General features: G+C 45.5%; 2 protein-coding genes and 1 non-coding gene across 3 annotated transcripts; all 3 read right to left on the bottom strand.

Moving 5' to 3' along the window:
- Positions 1–2302: 2302 nt before the first annotated feature.
- Positions 2303–3325, bottom strand: LOC123041148 (uncharacterized). Its single transcript, XM_044463844.1, has 2 exons — positions 2870–3325; positions 2303–2703 (listed from the first exon to the last, which is right to left on the bottom strand). Exon 1 carries the CDS (start codon positions 3233–3235, stop codon positions 2888–2890), a length of 348 nt encoding a protein of 115 aa, XP_044319779.1. The 5' UTR covers positions 3236–3325; the 3' UTR covers positions 2303–2703; positions 2870–2887.
- A 4991-nt stretch (positions 3326–8316) lies between these two features.
- Positions 8317–8436, bottom strand: LOC123047705 (U5 spliceosomal RNA). Its single transcript, XR_006423081.1, has one exon. It is a non-coding gene; the product is annotated as a U5 spliceosomal RNA (small nuclear RNA).
- Positions 8437–11330: 2894 nt separating this feature from the next.
- On the bottom strand, positions 11331–13741 carry LOC123044592 (protein THYLAKOID ASSEMBLY 8-like, chloroplastic). Its single transcript, XM_044467379.1, has 2 exons — positions 13309–13741; positions 11331–12161 (listed from the first exon to the last, which is right to left on the bottom strand). Exons 1-2 carry the CDS (start codon positions 13672–13674, stop codon positions 11772–11774), a joined length of 756 nt encoding a protein of 251 aa, XP_044323314.1. The 5' UTR covers positions 13675–13741; the 3' UTR covers positions 11331–11771.
- Between the last annotated feature and the right edge of the window lie 3820 nt (positions 13742–17561).

Raw genomic sequence — 17561 nt, 5'->3', positions numbered from 1 at the left:
GGCGCTGTTTCCTGGAAGTCTTGCAAGCAAACGATCTTAACGAGATCGACAATGGAAGCAGAATTAACGGCATTAGACACATCTGGTGTTGAAGCGAGATGGCTTCGAGATCTTTTGATGGACTTGCCATTGGTTGATAAACCGGTTCCGGCTATCCTTATGAACGGTGACAATCAGACTGTCATCACCAAGGTGAAGAGTTCAAAGGACAACATGAAGTCCACCAAACACATAAGAATGAGATTAAAAGCTGTCAGAAAATTAAGAAACTCCGGAGTGATAGCGTTGGACTATGTCCATACGGCTAAGAATCTGGCAGATCCCTTTACGAAAGGGCTATCACGTGTAGTGATAGATAGTGCATCGAGGGAGATGGGTATGAGACCCACATGAGTTACCATGGTAGTAACCCAACCTATGTGATCGGAGATCCCGTGAAGTAGGACCTGGGGAAACAAGCCAGTGGTGAACTGAGGAGAGTAACTTTACTAACCCACTCCGTTGGAGATGCAATACTCTCGGAAACTGTACGGAAGGATGACTATTGTCTTAATGTGTTCCAAGGCTTATATGTATAAGCAAGATGCTATCCTACAGAGCGATCTTTGGAGGAACACACCTATGTGAGCCCGACTGCTAGTCACAGTCTATGAGATTGGGGTGATCTCTAGTAAACTCATGAATAGGCCAGGAGTGTGACTTATATGCTCCACCCGAGGGGTCAGCCTTCGGCAGCCCAGTACTAGTAAGACATGTGGTGAAACTTCTTTACGCCAAACTGACAATTCAAGGCATAGTCCATTGTTCAGTTGTGAAGGAATGTAGCTACTTGCTCTAGGTGAAGCTCAACCTTAACAGGTCTTCACTGAAACACTAGTATATCAAAACAGTATTTGGAACAGAGGACACTATGGGCCCTCGAGATCTGGTGGGGGATTGCTGAAATCTGAGACGGGCTCTAGGCCCATATTGCAATTTCTGAAAATCTCTAAGGGCCCATGTGGGTTATATGGCACTAGGTGTGTGGGAAGTTTAGTCCCACCTTGGAAGTGGAAGGAGAGTTGGAGTGGTTTATAAGGGACTCTCTCCCTCATGCTATTGGAGCTTGAGAAGAGATGAGGCCCTCGCGCACTCCTCCTCCTCCGCTCGCCTCGCCACGCCACGCCACGCCTCGTCACGACGCGCCGCGGGTTGCGGGATTGAGCCGAGCCGAGCTCACTCCTATGCGCTTCTTTTTGCCGGTCAGGAACGGAGAGTCTTTGACAGGTGGGGCCACGATCTGAGACGTCGGATCGTGGGCTACCGACTTGGACGTGGGTTCAGCCCATGTCTCTCCACGCGCGGCCGCACATATATATGTGGGGCGCTGCCAACCCTAGACGCCACGAAACCAGAACGCATCTCCGCCTCCACGCCCACGTCGTTCCTCTGCTGCTGCTGCCGCCGGCGACTCCGTCCCGTTCACCGCGTACACGGTTAACGGGAGAGCAGGCCTCCGAAACCACGCCTCTCCGGATCCTGTACGGGGAGAGGGGCGATTAGGTTTTTGGGTAGCGACTACGCGACTGCTCGCTTCTGTTCATCTACGTCCGCATCACCTTCATCATCACCATGTCGACCGACACCGACCGTGCCGCCGCTGAGAAAGCCGAGGCCGACAAGAAGGCCGCCGAGGATGCCGCGGCTGCTGTCACCGCCACCACCACCGCGTGGCCGATTGGAGGGTATACATCGCTTATCCCTCTCGTGTTTCTTTCAGTTGTAGCAGTACTAGCGGTATGCGTAGATGTCTCTACTATATGCGTAGTACATGCTCTGTTAGTTCATAATCAGTATGTTATCAATGCTGTCCATGTCATGCTCATGATTTATTCATGGATTAATTTAATCGAAAAACTGCCTATTTACTCAACACTAGTGACCCAACAGAAAGGCTAATGATGGTTAAGAAGATACTAAAAAGCAACCGTGCTAGCATTTTGATCGAGTCAGTCCATCTTCTCCTCGTTACCAGAAAGCAGAACTAGCTAGGTAGGTTAGTTGTCTAGAATTATTGCACATGTTGTAGCTGAACAGATGGATGTGTTGTACTCCATCCAGATCCTGCAACTCTGGTGCCACCTTTTCCTTACTGATAATTAAGTGGTGCTATCTGCCTATAATGGAGCAAAGTTAGATAATACCAGACACAAATCTGATTTGCTAGCTTCTTAGACAAATACTTCAAATGCTTCTGATAAATGGAGTTCAAATTACCAGTATTAATATTTAAACTGGGTTTAGCTGAAGTTTAGGGTTTTCTAATAGATAGCTAATTTTTCAGGAGCAACTGATAAGAAGATCACATGCCTGCATTAACTCCTACTCCCTCCGTTCCAAATTACTTGTCGCTGAAATGGATGTATCTAGAACTAAAATACAACTAGATACATCCATACGTGCGACAATTAATTCGGAACGGTGGGAGTAGATCAGAAGCAACATATCTTTTAGGTTCTAGGACGGCAACTCACCACCGTCCAACTATAGGCCCTTTATAAAGTAATACTCAACCCAAAGAGGACTACTACTACTACTTAACCATCCAATGATAAGAACTTGACATGCATCGTTCACTCATGCATTTAATCCAAGCACACCATGATTCCAGACATCAGAGATATGAAAAAAGGATTTCAGCAAGGCCTACACAGCACACTGGACCTGCAAGAAATGAGACGAATCACGCTGTGTCATCAGTCATCGCCGGTAATTAACTGTTCTTTGCATGTTACAACGAAATCTACGTGGGTTACATTTGTTTTTTCCCCATGTCATGTCCTCGCTACAAAGAAAGACGAAAAGGAAGTGTTCAAGGTATGATATTAACCAGGGAAGAGAAAGAAGTCTAAGTTTTTGGCTCGACGATCTTCTTGGCCCTGGTGATGCGGATGTAGCAGAAGACCGCGGCGATGATGGCCACCGCGAGGCCGCCGAGTATGATCTTGCCCCCGGCGAAGTGCCTGTCGAAGGGGCCGTGCCGTAGTCCGTGGTCAGACGAGCCCATCGGCGACCCTGCGAATCTGGACTCCAAAAGGGAGTGCCTATGCAGACGCGAGGCATCGGAAGCAGAAGCAGACGGGGCGTCTGCTGCCATGGCGCCACCGTCGACGAGGAAGACGGGGAACTGCCGCGCCATGACGGCGGTCACCGCGAAATGGCTGGACACCAGGCACAAGAGGAGCAGCCGAGGCATCGTCGGAGAGATCGATCCACGGAATGGATTTGTATGTAGGAGACGGAAGGAGCTAGAGCTAGCTGTGGAGGAGTGGACTTGGTGCTTGCCTTGGTGTTGCTGTGCAGAAGATGACGGCCGGGAGGGGCTCTTATATAGGAGACGGCCTGGCTGTGCCGTTCTGCGGTTCAGTTCAGTTTGATATTTGTGACTCGCGTGCATGCGCGCGCCCACTCTTTACGGATCTTGATTTGCTGGGGGGAAATGTCAGTCGCGTGGCTGGTGGCTCCTAAAAAATGATTGGAGGGTGGTGAGTTTTGCTGTTCTAGGAATCATTGGGCGTGGGTGCGATGAGCAACTGACATCTGGAATTCTGGATGGAGAATCTCTCTGAATGTTGTAGAAAAAGTCAGCATGCGGGCAAGTCAGCTTACAGCTGCGTCCAGGGAGAAGGGGAGGTCTTGGACGGAGCAGCATGCAGGTGCAGAGCCTAGTGTTCAGCAGTTTGTTGACATGGTTTTGGGGGCAGGAAGGTGATCTGAAACCCCAGCTCGCAGACCTGGAGCTCTGACATGGCTGCTAAATAGGGGGGAATTGGAAATGCCGTTTGAAGGTATTTCTTGATTGGGTACAAAACTAAACTCAAAGGGAGCATCACGTTGCTGCTGCATCTCTGAGAAAGTGTACAATGTGTTGCTTACCGATGTACTCCGAGCAGTTTAGCTACACATCACTCAGCTGATTCGAATTCGGTATCAATCGATTTTTGAATGAAGGAAGGAGAAGGGAGGGCCTCGCCGGAGAGAAGGAAGGGGCTCGCCGTCATCACCCCAGTATTTATCTTACGGCGTGTTTGGTTGGAGGGGGTTTGGGGTAGGGAATGGGAGTTTTCGCTGTAGAGACTTTTAATCTCTTGATTGTTTCGGGGGTAATGGGAGTTAAAGGGGGAATAGGGATGGGAATTCATGTAATAAACTCCCTCAAATCACTTAACTGGGGAGGCCTGGTAATTCAAATGGGGAAAGGGAATTAGCATTTAACTCCCATTCCTTTTCCCTTGGATTGCCAAATAGGGTTTAGGGTGGGGGCGGTGGTGGACGGTTTTGGGGGGGGCGGTGGTGGGGCAGTGGTGTGGGGATTCGCCGGAGAAAAAGCTCAGCATGGGGGGCCTAGAGGGATGGCCGGAGCGGCGGAGGACCGGCGGTGGGGAGTGGTTTCGGGGAGGGCGGGGCGGCGAGGCAGTGCGGGTGCGCCGCTAGCCGCGGGCGGGCGGGGCCGGCGGTTTGGCTGGTGGTGGCTGGCGGCTCAAGAAAGGACATGTGTCGGGAGGTTGAAGAAAGATTGTGGGCCATTGATTTCGCACCCAACGGTTCAAGAATCGACTGACCTCAAACAAAATTTTCAGCTGACTGATTTCTAGCCACGCCCTACTCCGAGTGGTATCATTGGTGGGGAGATATGTACAAATCTCAGTTTGGAATGAGGTTGGTGAAAGTTGGGCTGAACCTATACTAGGAAATTATGAAAATGTTATTTTTCTTTTTTATTAAATTATAATGTAGCATCAAGCTATACAAAGTAACGTAAAATAAGGATGCACAAAGCCAAAACCAACGATCTGACAACTCAAAATAAGGACACAATGACAAGAGTAAAGTTATATAAGACCGGTACTATGCATATGTTGATGGAGGTGGTGGCCCGATTCAGAGATTATGTTGTCACTCATGTTGGGTAATAAGCTCCCTGGTCATCCACTCTAACCACATAGGCACTGCCGTAAACAACAGTCGGTACTCTGTTTGTTGCAGTGCAATATCACATATGAAGCCAGTGCGTACAACAGTAAATAACCTGCATAGGAGAAGATGTTCGTTGTTATAAACAACATCATTTCTACATGTGGAGGGAATGGCATTGCGACGTTTTTCTTTTTCACCGGTTACATCTTCGTTTAATGAAGTTTAGTCAGATACGGCTCCGTGGGGGAAGTTGTGAGGTTTGTGTCTGATCAGTCATAGTTGGGATTATCGTCTGGCCCTCTTCCTATTGCCGGCGAATATTAAAGGATGGGGGATAGAAACTAGCAGCGAAACTATGCTACTCCCTCTGATCCATATTAAATTAAAAATTGATGTTGCTTTAGTACAACTTATCGGAGGGAGTAGCATATGTTTCGACAGTTAGGGTTCAGTTTGCCCTTTAGAATGTTCAATGCATCCATGATGGGTGGTCTAAACACTATGCAATGCTGGAATACGATAGCCCCGAAAATACATGTTGGATTCTCTCATTTATGCGGAAGAAATCATGGAGCGAGAGAATATTTGTGCAACCCCCAAAACAACAAGAGTATGATGGAAACAAGAACTAATGATTTCCATGGAGTATAACTATGATCAGGAACCTCTAGCCATATGTGCGAACATTTCAGTTCAGATGCTCCCGTTAATTGTTTATGGTGTATCTCCTCAGCATGACACTCCATGTGCAGCGCGACACCGGACAGAGCTTAGACAAGCTCCCAATTTTAATACGCCCCTCAGAATACTTCTCATTCCTACGTGTTGGCGTGAAGCAGCAGCAGGAGACAAACCATGGATACAGCTGTTGAATTCGTCGGCTCATCTGGTCTCCAGAGATGCCATTCTGCTCGATGCAGTGAAGATAGGATGAGAGGTCGAAGCTTCTGGGTTCTGGCTGCTGTGTCTGAAGAAGGTTCGTTGTAGTAGTGAAGATAGGATGAGAGGTAGGGCAGAACGAAAACATGTTTTAGAGCCTATGCATCCGGGTACTCCTTATCCAACCACTCATTCCTGCATCACGATTCGTGCAAATAATTTTCTCTTTTTTGTTTCTCTCATATAGAACATGTATTTTGTACTTCAACTTTGCAGCACAACAAAGCTTTCTATGTAGAATGTGGGATAAAACTTACAGATTTTTTGGTCCAACATAAATATACAAAATGAGATTTATTTGATTAAAAAATCTTATTTTTCATATTTATGTCGGACAAAAAAATCTGAAAGTTTTATCTCACATTCTAGTTACAAAGTTATGTTGTACTGCAAAGTTTGAAGTTCAAGACATGTTTTATATGAGAGGAACAAAAAAAAGAAAATTCCATGTAATAAGGTAGTTGTGTAGCACAGATCTCAAAGCATCATTGGAGTGTTAGGATAGTGAGGCCCGAGTGCATAAGCTCACAAAATCTGCATTCTAGGGCAGAAGCTTCTGGGTTCTGACCGCTGTGTCCGAAGAAGGCAAGTCAAAACGAAGCACAAACCACTCCCCCTCCTCTTCCGGCCGACATTTTCGCCTGATAACCAGATTGTCTCGAATACCAGGGCCAGGTAGTTTCACTGGCCCGGTACCAAATTGTCTCCAATTCGATGCTGTTAGATACGTCTACTAGTCATTTTTCGTGGAAGAAGAAAACGAAACGGAAATATGGCAACATAATCTGAATGTGCCCAACTCTGAACCATAGTTAGATTGATGCAAGAATCTAGTCAAGGAGGAGTACAGTTTTATACATACAAAGAGAAAGAAAAAGGTTGAGGAGTACTCATGCCCCCGTTCTGATTTGTGGATCGAATTATGGGAGCTCAAAGGTCAGCGAGATTTAGCTGTGGACAGCAGGACAAGACCGATGCGTGGGCGAATCGAACCGCACCACCAAGGAATTTAGGTTTGACACGATGAACCTGCCTGGAGAGATGAAGCTTCCCCGCGCACGATTAAACTGGACCGACCGACCAGCTCGCGACCGACAGCCAACCCCCTCGTGCAACCAAAACTAAAGCCGCCGAGATCTCCCGATCGATGCGGCGTCGTCGTCCAGTTGAGATTGCTCAGATTGTTTTCCCACCCGGACAGCGAGAGTGGGCTGTCATTCGTTTGAATACCAACGATCTCTCGTTTGAATATGAATGATCTTGTTTGGCGTGATTAACCTGCTTATCACGACAAAAAAATGGCGTATTTTAGGACAGACGACTTGGCCCGTCAAGGTGCTGGCGTCTGTTAAGATCTCCATGAGAAGCAGGTCGTCTCTCTCGTCTTGGTGATCTGAGAGAGATTCCGCGATTAGGCGCTGAGACATACAGTAAGATATTACAAGTGGCGCACGATGACTGTACTCATTTTCACTCTATTTGTAGGACGCTGCTGCTGTGTATCACGTGACCAACTTGACAACTTGGCTTGCGAGTTGCCGCCTTGAACTCCGATGTCAACGGTAGGGAAGGGAGCTCGACGTATCTCGAGACGACAGGTTCAGTATCAGATGAAAACATGTCGCAGCAACGCTCAGTACTGTCTGTCTGCAGATTGGTAAGAACCTTCTTTGCACTAAACTTAGGATTCATTTTACGACACCATTGATGATTGATCTAGGCTAAGCACTTCATAGTTCAGACTCTCCCAGGTTCTCACCATCGAACTCTACCCAGCTAAACAGCGTTAATATGATCCTGATTAGCAAGAAGAGATTCTCAAATGATTATAAGTCACTGCTGTCTAGGCAATAATCAGTAGAGTTGGGAAGATCGTTAGAGTTCTGCAGCATAATTAGCACGGCAACCAGAATCCCCTCTGACCGGTGCACCATCCATTGCCAGGGGTCACTGAAACGGCACGTACAGGTCTCCCAACACCATGAAACAGGCAATGATTATAGCCAACTGAAGATATTCACAAGGCTATATTCATTGACAGACGCCGTGAACATCGAAACATCAATAACCTTCATGCTTGTAGATCATCAAGAAGGCGGTGATGATGATCATTCAGCAGTGCCAGAGGAGAGGATCAACTCATGTCAGCTGGGGAACTTAGAATTGCAGTCTTTCTCACATAGAGATAGCAGAAAGCGGTCACATAAAATTTTGAACTGTTAGTGCCTTTCTTGCATTCCTCCGGTGACCTAGACTGCTCCAGAATTCAACACACACTGAAAACATTCAGCAAAGCCATCCAAATATGAGGAAACTTTTAAAATACAGAAATGTTGGGGCCTTCTCACAGGGAACACACACTGAAAACATTCAGCAAAGATGGCCAAATGTCATAAAATTTTAAAATTCAGAATTGTTGGGGCCTTCTCACAAAGAGAAGACACCCTTCAAAAATTAAGGTATGCTGCTTAGTGTGGCGTGCACACGGTATTCTTTAGTAAAAGGCGAAAGAATAGTTCGCTTTGTGCTCACCACGCAGCTGCGTGCCTCTCCATGTTCACAACCCGACCTCTTATGTAGCCCCGCTCGCTGACCTCCTTACCTTGACCGGGCGAGGTGGGACTAATCCAAGCGTTTCGCTTCCTGTGGTGCCTTCTCCCCCCACCGCACCAGTAAAGCCCACAGCAGGGAAGCCCATGGCCCAAGTAAAGTAACCGTGGTGGCATGAATTGCTCCGCTGGGCTTTCCTCTCGTACGGTTGGATCTGATTTTTCTAGCTTGTGTGCGCATGGTCGCCCGCTTCGTCTCGTCCCTTTTTTTTGGAGACTCCTCTCACCTTTGTTCGTGAGTCGCGGCCATGAAGAGGAAGAAAATAAGAAACCATGTACCCATCTTGCAGAAAATATGGGTCCTCTACATGTATCTTAGACCAAATGTTGGTGTAAACTTGTGGCCGGTGCCCGGTGCATGCTAGCAAGGATCAATCCATCCATCGATGGTTATGGTTGGAGCCCCCGCGTGGGCAAGCTACAAGACCAGCTACTGCTACTCTTCACCGAGTAGTAACTGTGGGCGGTCTGATCTATACCGAGCGCCTCATATCCGCCGCAAACACATAGGCGGACGGCCCGGTCATTGAATCAGTAAAAAAAAAAACTAACCAGACTTTTTTAAATTGGCCTCAAACATGCGGGCTGATCGACCCCCCTCGTATCTGTCTTAAACGTCTAAACGGACAACCCAGTCATTGATTAGTTAAAAAAAGAAATAGTCGGGCTTCTTAAACCGGCCTCAAGCATTCCGGCTGACCGACACCCCCTCGCGTATAGCCCAAATTTATGACGATATGGAGTTGCACGGGCGCGTCCGCACGCGGATCTGGCCCACTTTGATCCACTCCGACCCCACATATATTCGTCCACATTCGGTTGGCGGACCAAACGCTAGCCACTCCACTACCCTCCCCTCCGCCCTTAAGCTCACTTCCGCGGATCTTCGGTCTTCTCTGGCATGGTGGGAAGCAGATTCGAGTCCTCCATCAGCCATCTACAAATCGGGACCTCATCCCAGTCAAGCCCGAGGAGCAGATGGACGTCCGCATCGCGCTCCACCACACCCATGAGGAGAATGCCCGACAGCGGCCGGACTTGATCCGCCGGGAATCAACCGCGTCTGCCCAAATGGCCCATGGATCTGACGCTAGATGCGACGTCGCCGCCTCGCTGGAGACGGTGCCCTCCTTCTAACGTCTGAATGTCATGGTGGACGTGCAACCCCTTCGTCGGCGCGCCGCCCGTCCGCTGAAGGTATGGTGTGGCATGCCCACTATGAGAGACAGAAGGCGCGGTCATGGTGGACGTGTCATTCTCCAGCCACAACGGATCCATCGCGACCTCATATCGACCGCGCGACGTGCAGGCGACGAGGGCATGAGGGACGTTGGCGCCTCGAGTCCCGTGAGCCGGTGTGTGTCCCATGTTCTACTCTACCTCGTCGGTGACCACAGCAACATTCCGAAGAGTGGATGCAGCTGTCAGACATGGGCACGACGGAGCAGGACGGGCTCCGCTTAATATTTGAGAATTGGTAATTGAGGTGTCCTATTGTGGAAACGGTTATTTAAGGTGTGACTAATCATTGCTCGTGGATGCGCCCGGACATGTCTATGGACATTTGAGGGGTCAGATTTGATGTATCCGACTGTTTTTTTTTTGGAAATTGAGGTGTACCCCCAGCCTCTGCATCATAATGATGCATGCAGCCATCTTATTAAATTTGATGTATCCGACTGTAGATGTTAGTTGGTTTTATCGGTGCCGCCACATGTTGTCGCACTTCACCACACCGGCATACCACATGCTCCCTCCGCCCGAAAAAACTTGTCTCTTAAATATGTGGTTTTATCAGTGCTAAATACATACATTTGAGGGACGAATTTGGGACAATTTTTTTCGAACGGAGTGAGTACCACATAGTATCACCCACTCCTCACGGTTTCTCAAAAAAAAAATCACTGAGATAAGATATCCGTTAGAGCTGGCACAAGATGAATGATTATTTTCACTGTATTTGTAGGACGCTGCTGCTGTGAATCAACGTGATCAACCTGACACCTTGGTTTGCCAGTTGCCGCCTTGAACTCTGATGTCAACGGGAGGGAACTCGACGTATCTCGAGACGACAGGTTCAGTATCAGATGAAAACATGTCGTGGCAACGCTCAGTACTGTCTGCAGACCGGTAAGAACCTTCCTTGCAGTGGACGTCGGATTTTACAACGGCAATGTTGCTGCCGATGATCACATAAAAAACGCAGAGGAAGAGAAAAATATTGAGCATCAAATATCATTAAGAGGCATAATATGCTGAAGACTTGAAGCACTAGTAGCTAGAGTTCTCTTGCTTTATTAACAGCTTATCAGCTTACTTTGAAAACGGTGACTCCGCCACCATTGGGCAGTACAGAGTTCAGACTCCCAACCGCGTGAAACATGTGGTTAGCAAACTCAAAATTCAGAGTTCAGACTCCCAGGTTCTCACAATCAAACTCTAAGCAGCTAAACAGCGCTAACATGATCCTGATTAGCAAGAAGAGATTCTCAGTTGGCTAGGCAATAATCAGTATGGTTGGGAATGAATGATTGTTAGGGTTCTGCAGCATAATTAGCACATCAATCAGATGGTACAACAGCACAAAACCTGGCCAAAGAACCATATTTGTTTGACACAGTACTTGACAACAGGAACATGTAGGTTGCAAAACAAACCAAACGTCCAAAAGCGTAAATGAACAAATGGTCACTAGTTAGTGCACATAGCTACTCCATTTGCTTCATCATCATTTTAGTATGAGCACTTTGTGCTAGCCATTTCAATACATCTGCTTCACTTTTATTCTGTTAGCCTCTAGTCATTCAGTGCTTCACTTGACCATAATCAGAAGTTCATAATAACCAGCAAAAAGATGTGTTCATGTTCATCAAAAGTTGGTTTCTAAAGCGGTTAGGGAAGGAACAGCATGAAAAGTGAGCAGTGTACTACTCTAACAACCTAATCATACAAGTGGACCCAACAGTTGAATGTTACATCCCACTACCTCACAAGATCCTGGATTACGGGACACGCAGTGGCAGTTGCTGAAGTGAATAAATGGAGATCGCCTGAACAATGTACTTTGTGTAACCATAGACACAACTAATCCGAGCAACACAGAAATCTTTTTATTTCTCCATGAAGCATTACCATCCACAACTTCCCTGTGTATCACCTCACAAATTCTGAATTCTTGTGATGCAGGTAATCAAATAACCCAAGCAACTGGCTGGTCGGATTAAATCTAAAGTTCAGCAGGTCCATGTGGCTATAAAAACTTCAACCTTAGTGCATTCCAAATATGTCGTCTGGAGGGTCATAGATATGCCTCTCTGGGAATAGCTCTTCAAAATCTTGCTTCACTCTGTTCCTTAATAGTGGATGAGGTAAAAGACCCTTCAATAATACCCTGAAAGGCAACTCCTCTGGTGGATCAGGTGATCTTTTCATGTCCTCATAAATGTTCATTGCATCTGATGGGGAACCATATCGCAAGAACCCTCTTATGACTTCAGCATAAGTCTGTGAGTCGGGAAACAGGTTCTCCTCTTTCATGTTCCCCCAGATATCCATTGCTTCATCCATCTTCTTACACTTGGCTAGAGCAATTATCAAGTCCTTGTACATGTAAACATCTGGCTTATACCAGTCCTCCTTTTGTATGATCCTGAACATCTGCAAGACAAATGTTTAGAAAATGATGGCAAGCATCAGAAAACATCACCTTCAAATTGACATGAAGAAATGAGACGTATTGTACATTGCTATATTCGGTATTGCAGTTCTCCATCCATTTTCAATGTTGTGACAATTATTTTCTGTTTAGTTTTGATTAATTAGAATATGATAAGTAGCACAATCAATAATATTAAATCAAGGACAATAATCAAACATTTCCCTGGAGTTGGCAAACTTAATTGACTACCCAGACATTAGTGTATGGTTTTCTTATGAGTGCACACTCCACTCAGGTAGTGAAAATAATAATAAGATTTTTTTTAGGGTAATAACATTAAGATTTATACTACTCACTTGAAGCCTACCGGCCTCTACTCCAAATTTGGAACCACCTTACATAATCAACCAGACCCATATGTTCACACAATCAAACATGCACAAACATACGAAAAAGGAGATCACACACTATGAGTGTTACTAGGTTTTACAAAATTATCTAGCGCCATGAAAATAAATAAAACAAAAAATAAAGCAAAGTGTGATTGATAGGGAAGAAAGGAAAAGAATATCAGGGAGTCTATATATAGCAATTGTCTCGTAAGGCACCAAAAACAGCCTCTTTCTCTTGAACCATAAGAGGGATCATTTTTAATTTATTCTGGGTGATCACGAAAATTGTCCACCCCAATAAGCTAATTTCCCACCTTTTAGGGCACAACTAATTCCACCTTGGCCATGAAAAGGAAATCTAATTTAGGGGTACAAATCCATTCCTCAAAGCATAAATTCACCCTTATCAAACAATAGCAGCCGATATTTTTGACAAATTTACTTAAACACAACCAGTAGCCCCACTGACTAAATAAATTTTGCCTTGACATCCTAATACTGAAATTTTCCCCAATCACTTCTCGAATTCATTTAACACATCTCACTATATCCATCAATCTCAAGCAAGTAACAAACATTTTGGTACTTCATTGAAGACGGGGAGACCATAGGTCGAATATGGCAACACCATAGGTCCAATTTAAATGTATGAAATGTTCCTCTGGTTCGCCTACATTAGACAGTATCCAGCTGCTCTCCACTCGATAAATCACCAAATCCAAAGATAGATAGGGGAGCAGAAATGCCTCCTTACCTTGACAGAAAGGTCGACCTCCTCCTGGCGCTCCAGCTCGCCGAGCACGGAGAGCTTGTCCGCCTTGAGCAGCCGCGCCACGTGCCTCTTGATGAACTCCCGCAGCTTCTCCTCGTCCCCCTTGAACCGCTTCAGCCCCTGGATAGCAAACAGGGCCTCCTTCCCAATCAGCTTTTTGCTCCGCCACAGCGGCCCGCGCGGCCGCCCGTCGTGGAACGCGCGCCGCCACTCACCGAAGGGCCGCGGCGGCAGCAGCCGCATGGGGGCTTCTCCCCGCAATAGGCCGTGGGGTGGGGAGAGAGGCGGGATCTTGGGGCGGAGGAGGAGGAGAAGGCGGCGGCCGAGGAGACCTCGAGAGGCCGCCATTGTTTGGGGGGACTCGGGAGCAAAACCCTGCCTCGGAACGGCTTTGGGTTGGTTGGGTTTGGGTTCGGATGAAAAAAATTATATGAGACCGTTCGGATGAAAAAAATTATATGAGACCAGGTCTCATATAAATCAGGTGAGACCGCCCTGATGGATGACATGTGACATTCATAAATCATAAAGCATCTACCCCACTCCCTATCTGATGGGGTGGGGTAGATGCTTTGTGATTTGTGAATGCCACGTGTCCTTCATTAGGATGGGTCTCACCTGCTAACTCGTGAGACCTGGTTTCATAGAATTTTTTTCGGTTTCGGAGGAGGAGGCCGTCGACACTACCAAAACACTCTCAAAACATGTACTCCTAGATAAAGCCCAAACGACTGAATCAATATAAAATGATGAGAAAACCTTTTATAAATCAGGTCAAAAAAATGAGCCTCATCTAAATACTCTTTTTTTCATGTTTTCTTCATCGGCATTCTCCCCCAGTTCAACCTGTAGCGGATGTTGTTCTAGGTAAATCTGAATCATTTAACAAATTAGAGGGCATCTGCACTGGCGGAGCTTAGTGTAGTGCTGGGGCCCCGGCTCCACAATTCTATGAAGGGGAAAAAATAGAGTTCTTAGCTGGAAGGAAAATTAGTATTTTTCCACTTCAAATGATAACATTTTGTGTCCCCCCCCCCTCCTCCCTCGGAATTTTGGTGTAGCTTCGCCACTGGACATCTGTGACGGCGGCATCTTATATGTCCATGGAGATCGGATGAAGGAGAAGGTGGGCATCCAGATGGATTATCTCGACTACACCCTTTAAGAATTCGTGAAGGACTGCCAGGCACCTTGGTTCTACATCGCTAATGTGTCACTATGCTTGCTAGAGTTCACCCTAGTGCCTCCGAAGCCGAGACCTTGATAGAGCGATGATGACCCACAAGTGTAGGGGATCAATCGTAGTCCTTTCGATAAGTAAGAATGTCGAACCCAACGAGGAGCAGAAGGAAATGATAAGCGGTTTTTAGTAAGGTTTTCTCTGCAAGCACTGAAATTGTAGGTGATAGATAATTTTGTGATTAGATAAATGGTAACTAGTAACAAGTAAATAAAGTAAATAAAATGCAGCAAGGTGGCCCAATCCTTTATGTAGCAAAGGATAAGCCTGGACAATTTCTAATAATGAGAAAGGAGCTCCCGAGGACACATGGGAATTATCGTCAAGCTAGTTTTCATCACGTTCATATGATTCGCGTTCGGTACTTTGATAATTTGATATGTGGGTGGACCGGTACTTGGGTACTGCCCTTTCTTGGACAAGCATCCCACTTATGATTAACCTCTATTGCAAGCGTTCGCAACTACAAAAGAAGTATTAAGATAAACCTAACCACAACATTAAACATATGGATCCATATCAGCCCCTAACGAAGCAACGCATAAACTAGGGTTTAAGCTTCTGTCACTCTAGCAACCCATCATCTACTTATTACTTCCCCATGCCTTCCTCTAGGCCCAAATAATGGTGAAGTGTCATGTAGTCGACGTTCACATAACACCACTAGAGGAAAAGACAACATACATCTCATCAAAATATCGAACGAATACCAAATTCACATGACTACTAATAGCAAGACTTCACCCATGTCCTCAGGAACAAACGTAACTACTCACAAAGCATATTCATGTTCATAATCAGAGGAGTAATAATATGCATAAAGGATCTGAACATATGATCTTCCACCAAGTAAACCAATTAGCATCAACTACAAGGAGTAATCAACACTACTAGCAACCCACAGGTACCAATTTGTGGTTTTGATACAAGATTGGATACAAGAAATGAAGTAGGGTTTTGAGAGGAGATGGTGCTGGTGAAGATGTTGATGGAGATTGACCCCCTCCCGATGAGAGGATCGTTGGTGATGACGTTGGTGATGATTTCCCCCTCCCGGAGGGAAGTGTCCCCAGCAGAACAGCTCCGCCAGAGCCCTAGATTGATTCCGCCAAGGTTCCGCATCGTGGCGGCGGAGTTTCATCCCGTAAGCTTGCCCACGATTTTTTCCAGGGTAAAAGCGATGATATAGCAGAAGATGGACACCGGAGGCCCACCAGGGGGCCCAAGAGATAGGGGGCGCGCCCTATAGGGGGGCGCCCCCTGTCTCCTGGACAGGGTGTGGGCTCCCTAGCGTATTTCTTTCGCTCAGAAATTCTTATTAATTCCAAAAAGTTGTTTCGTGGAGTTTCAGGACTTTTGGAGCTGTGCAAAATAGGTTTCAACGTTTGCTCCTTTCCCAGCCAGAATTCCAGCTGTCGGCATTTCCCCTCTTCATGGTAAACCTTGTAAAATAAGAGAGAAAAGCCATAAGTATTGAGATATAATGTGTAATAACAACCCATAATGCAATAAATATTGATATAAAAGCATGATGCAAAATGGACGTATCAACTCCCCCAAGCTTAGACCTCGCTTGTCCTCAAGCGGAAGCCGAAATCGAAAAATATGTCCACATGTTTAGAGATAGAGGTGTCGATAAAAATAAAATACGGACATGAGGGCATCATGATCATTCTTATAACAACAACATATATCATATGATTTCTTATGCTCAAGTAACAATCAATTCACAATGTCAAGTATGGTTCAAAAACTTCATTGGGAACTAACAAACTATAATCTCAGTCATTGAAGCAATTGCAATTTATCATAACATCAGAAAGAGTCAACAATAGAGCTTTTCAGCAAGTTCACATACTCAACTATCATGTAGTCTTCTATAATTGCTAACACTCACGCAATACTTGTGGTTATGGAGTTTCAGCCGGACACTGAGAAAGATAGGGGCTTATTGTGTTGCCTCCCAACGTATTCACCTTTAGGTGATGTCAACAATAATAGCCCATGCTAACTTACATCCAATTGGATATATATATCATGATCTTTCAAACACGAGGAGCTTGCCAAAGGATAAAATGAAAAAGGGAAAGGTGAGGATCACCTTGACTCAAGCATAAAGTAAAAACATAAAGTAAAAGATAGGCCCTTCGCAGAGGGAAGCAGAGGTTGTCATGTGCGTTTAGGGTTGATGCACAAAATCTTAATGCAAAACAATGTCACTTTATATTACCCCTTGTATGTGGATCTTTATTATGCAGTCCGTCGCTTTTATTACTTCCACAACAAGTTCGTACAAAGCTTATTTTCTCCGCACTAATAAGTCATACACATTTAGATAGCAATTTTTATTGCTTGCACCGATGACAACTTGAAGGATCTTACTCAATCCATAGGTAGGTATGGTGGACTCTCATGGCAAAACTAGGTTTAAGGATATTTCGAAGCACAAGTAGTATCTCTACTTGGTGCAAGGAATTTGGCTAGCATGAGGGGGAAAGGCAAGCTCAACATGTTTGGAAGGTCAATGACAATATACTTTAACTGAGATGTCGGAAAACATAAACCATTATGTTGTCTTCCTTGTCCAACGTCAACTCTTTTAGCATGTCATACTTAATGAGTGCTCCCAATTATAAAAGATGTCCAAGATAATATATTTATATGTGAACCCCTCTTTCCTTATCACTTCCTATTAATTGCAACGATGACCAAGGCTAAGTTTATCAACTCTCAACAATTTTTATGCCTCATACTTCCTATGTGTGAAGTCATCACTATTCATAAGATCAATATGAACTCTTTTATTCTTTCTACTTTTTCAAGATCATGGCAACATAGCAAAGCCCTTGACTCAACACTAATCTTTATTATAGATAGCTCACTGACTCGATTACAAAAAGAGATCATAAAGCAAAACTCAAACTACTTGATATCAAAACTTCAATCTACTAGATCAAGATACTACTAAAAGGATCGAACTAAATAAAACGATAAA

The sequence above is a fragment of the Triticum aestivum genome, chromosome 2B (assembly GCF_018294505.1).
Source record: "Triticum aestivum cultivar Chinese Spring chromosome 2B, IWGSC CS RefSeq v2.1, whole genome shotgun sequence".
NCBI classification, from domain to species: domain Eukaryota; kingdom Viridiplantae; phylum Streptophyta; class Magnoliopsida; order Poales; family Poaceae; genus Triticum; species Triticum aestivum.
This window is presented reverse-complemented; position numbering and strand designations above follow the sequence as displayed.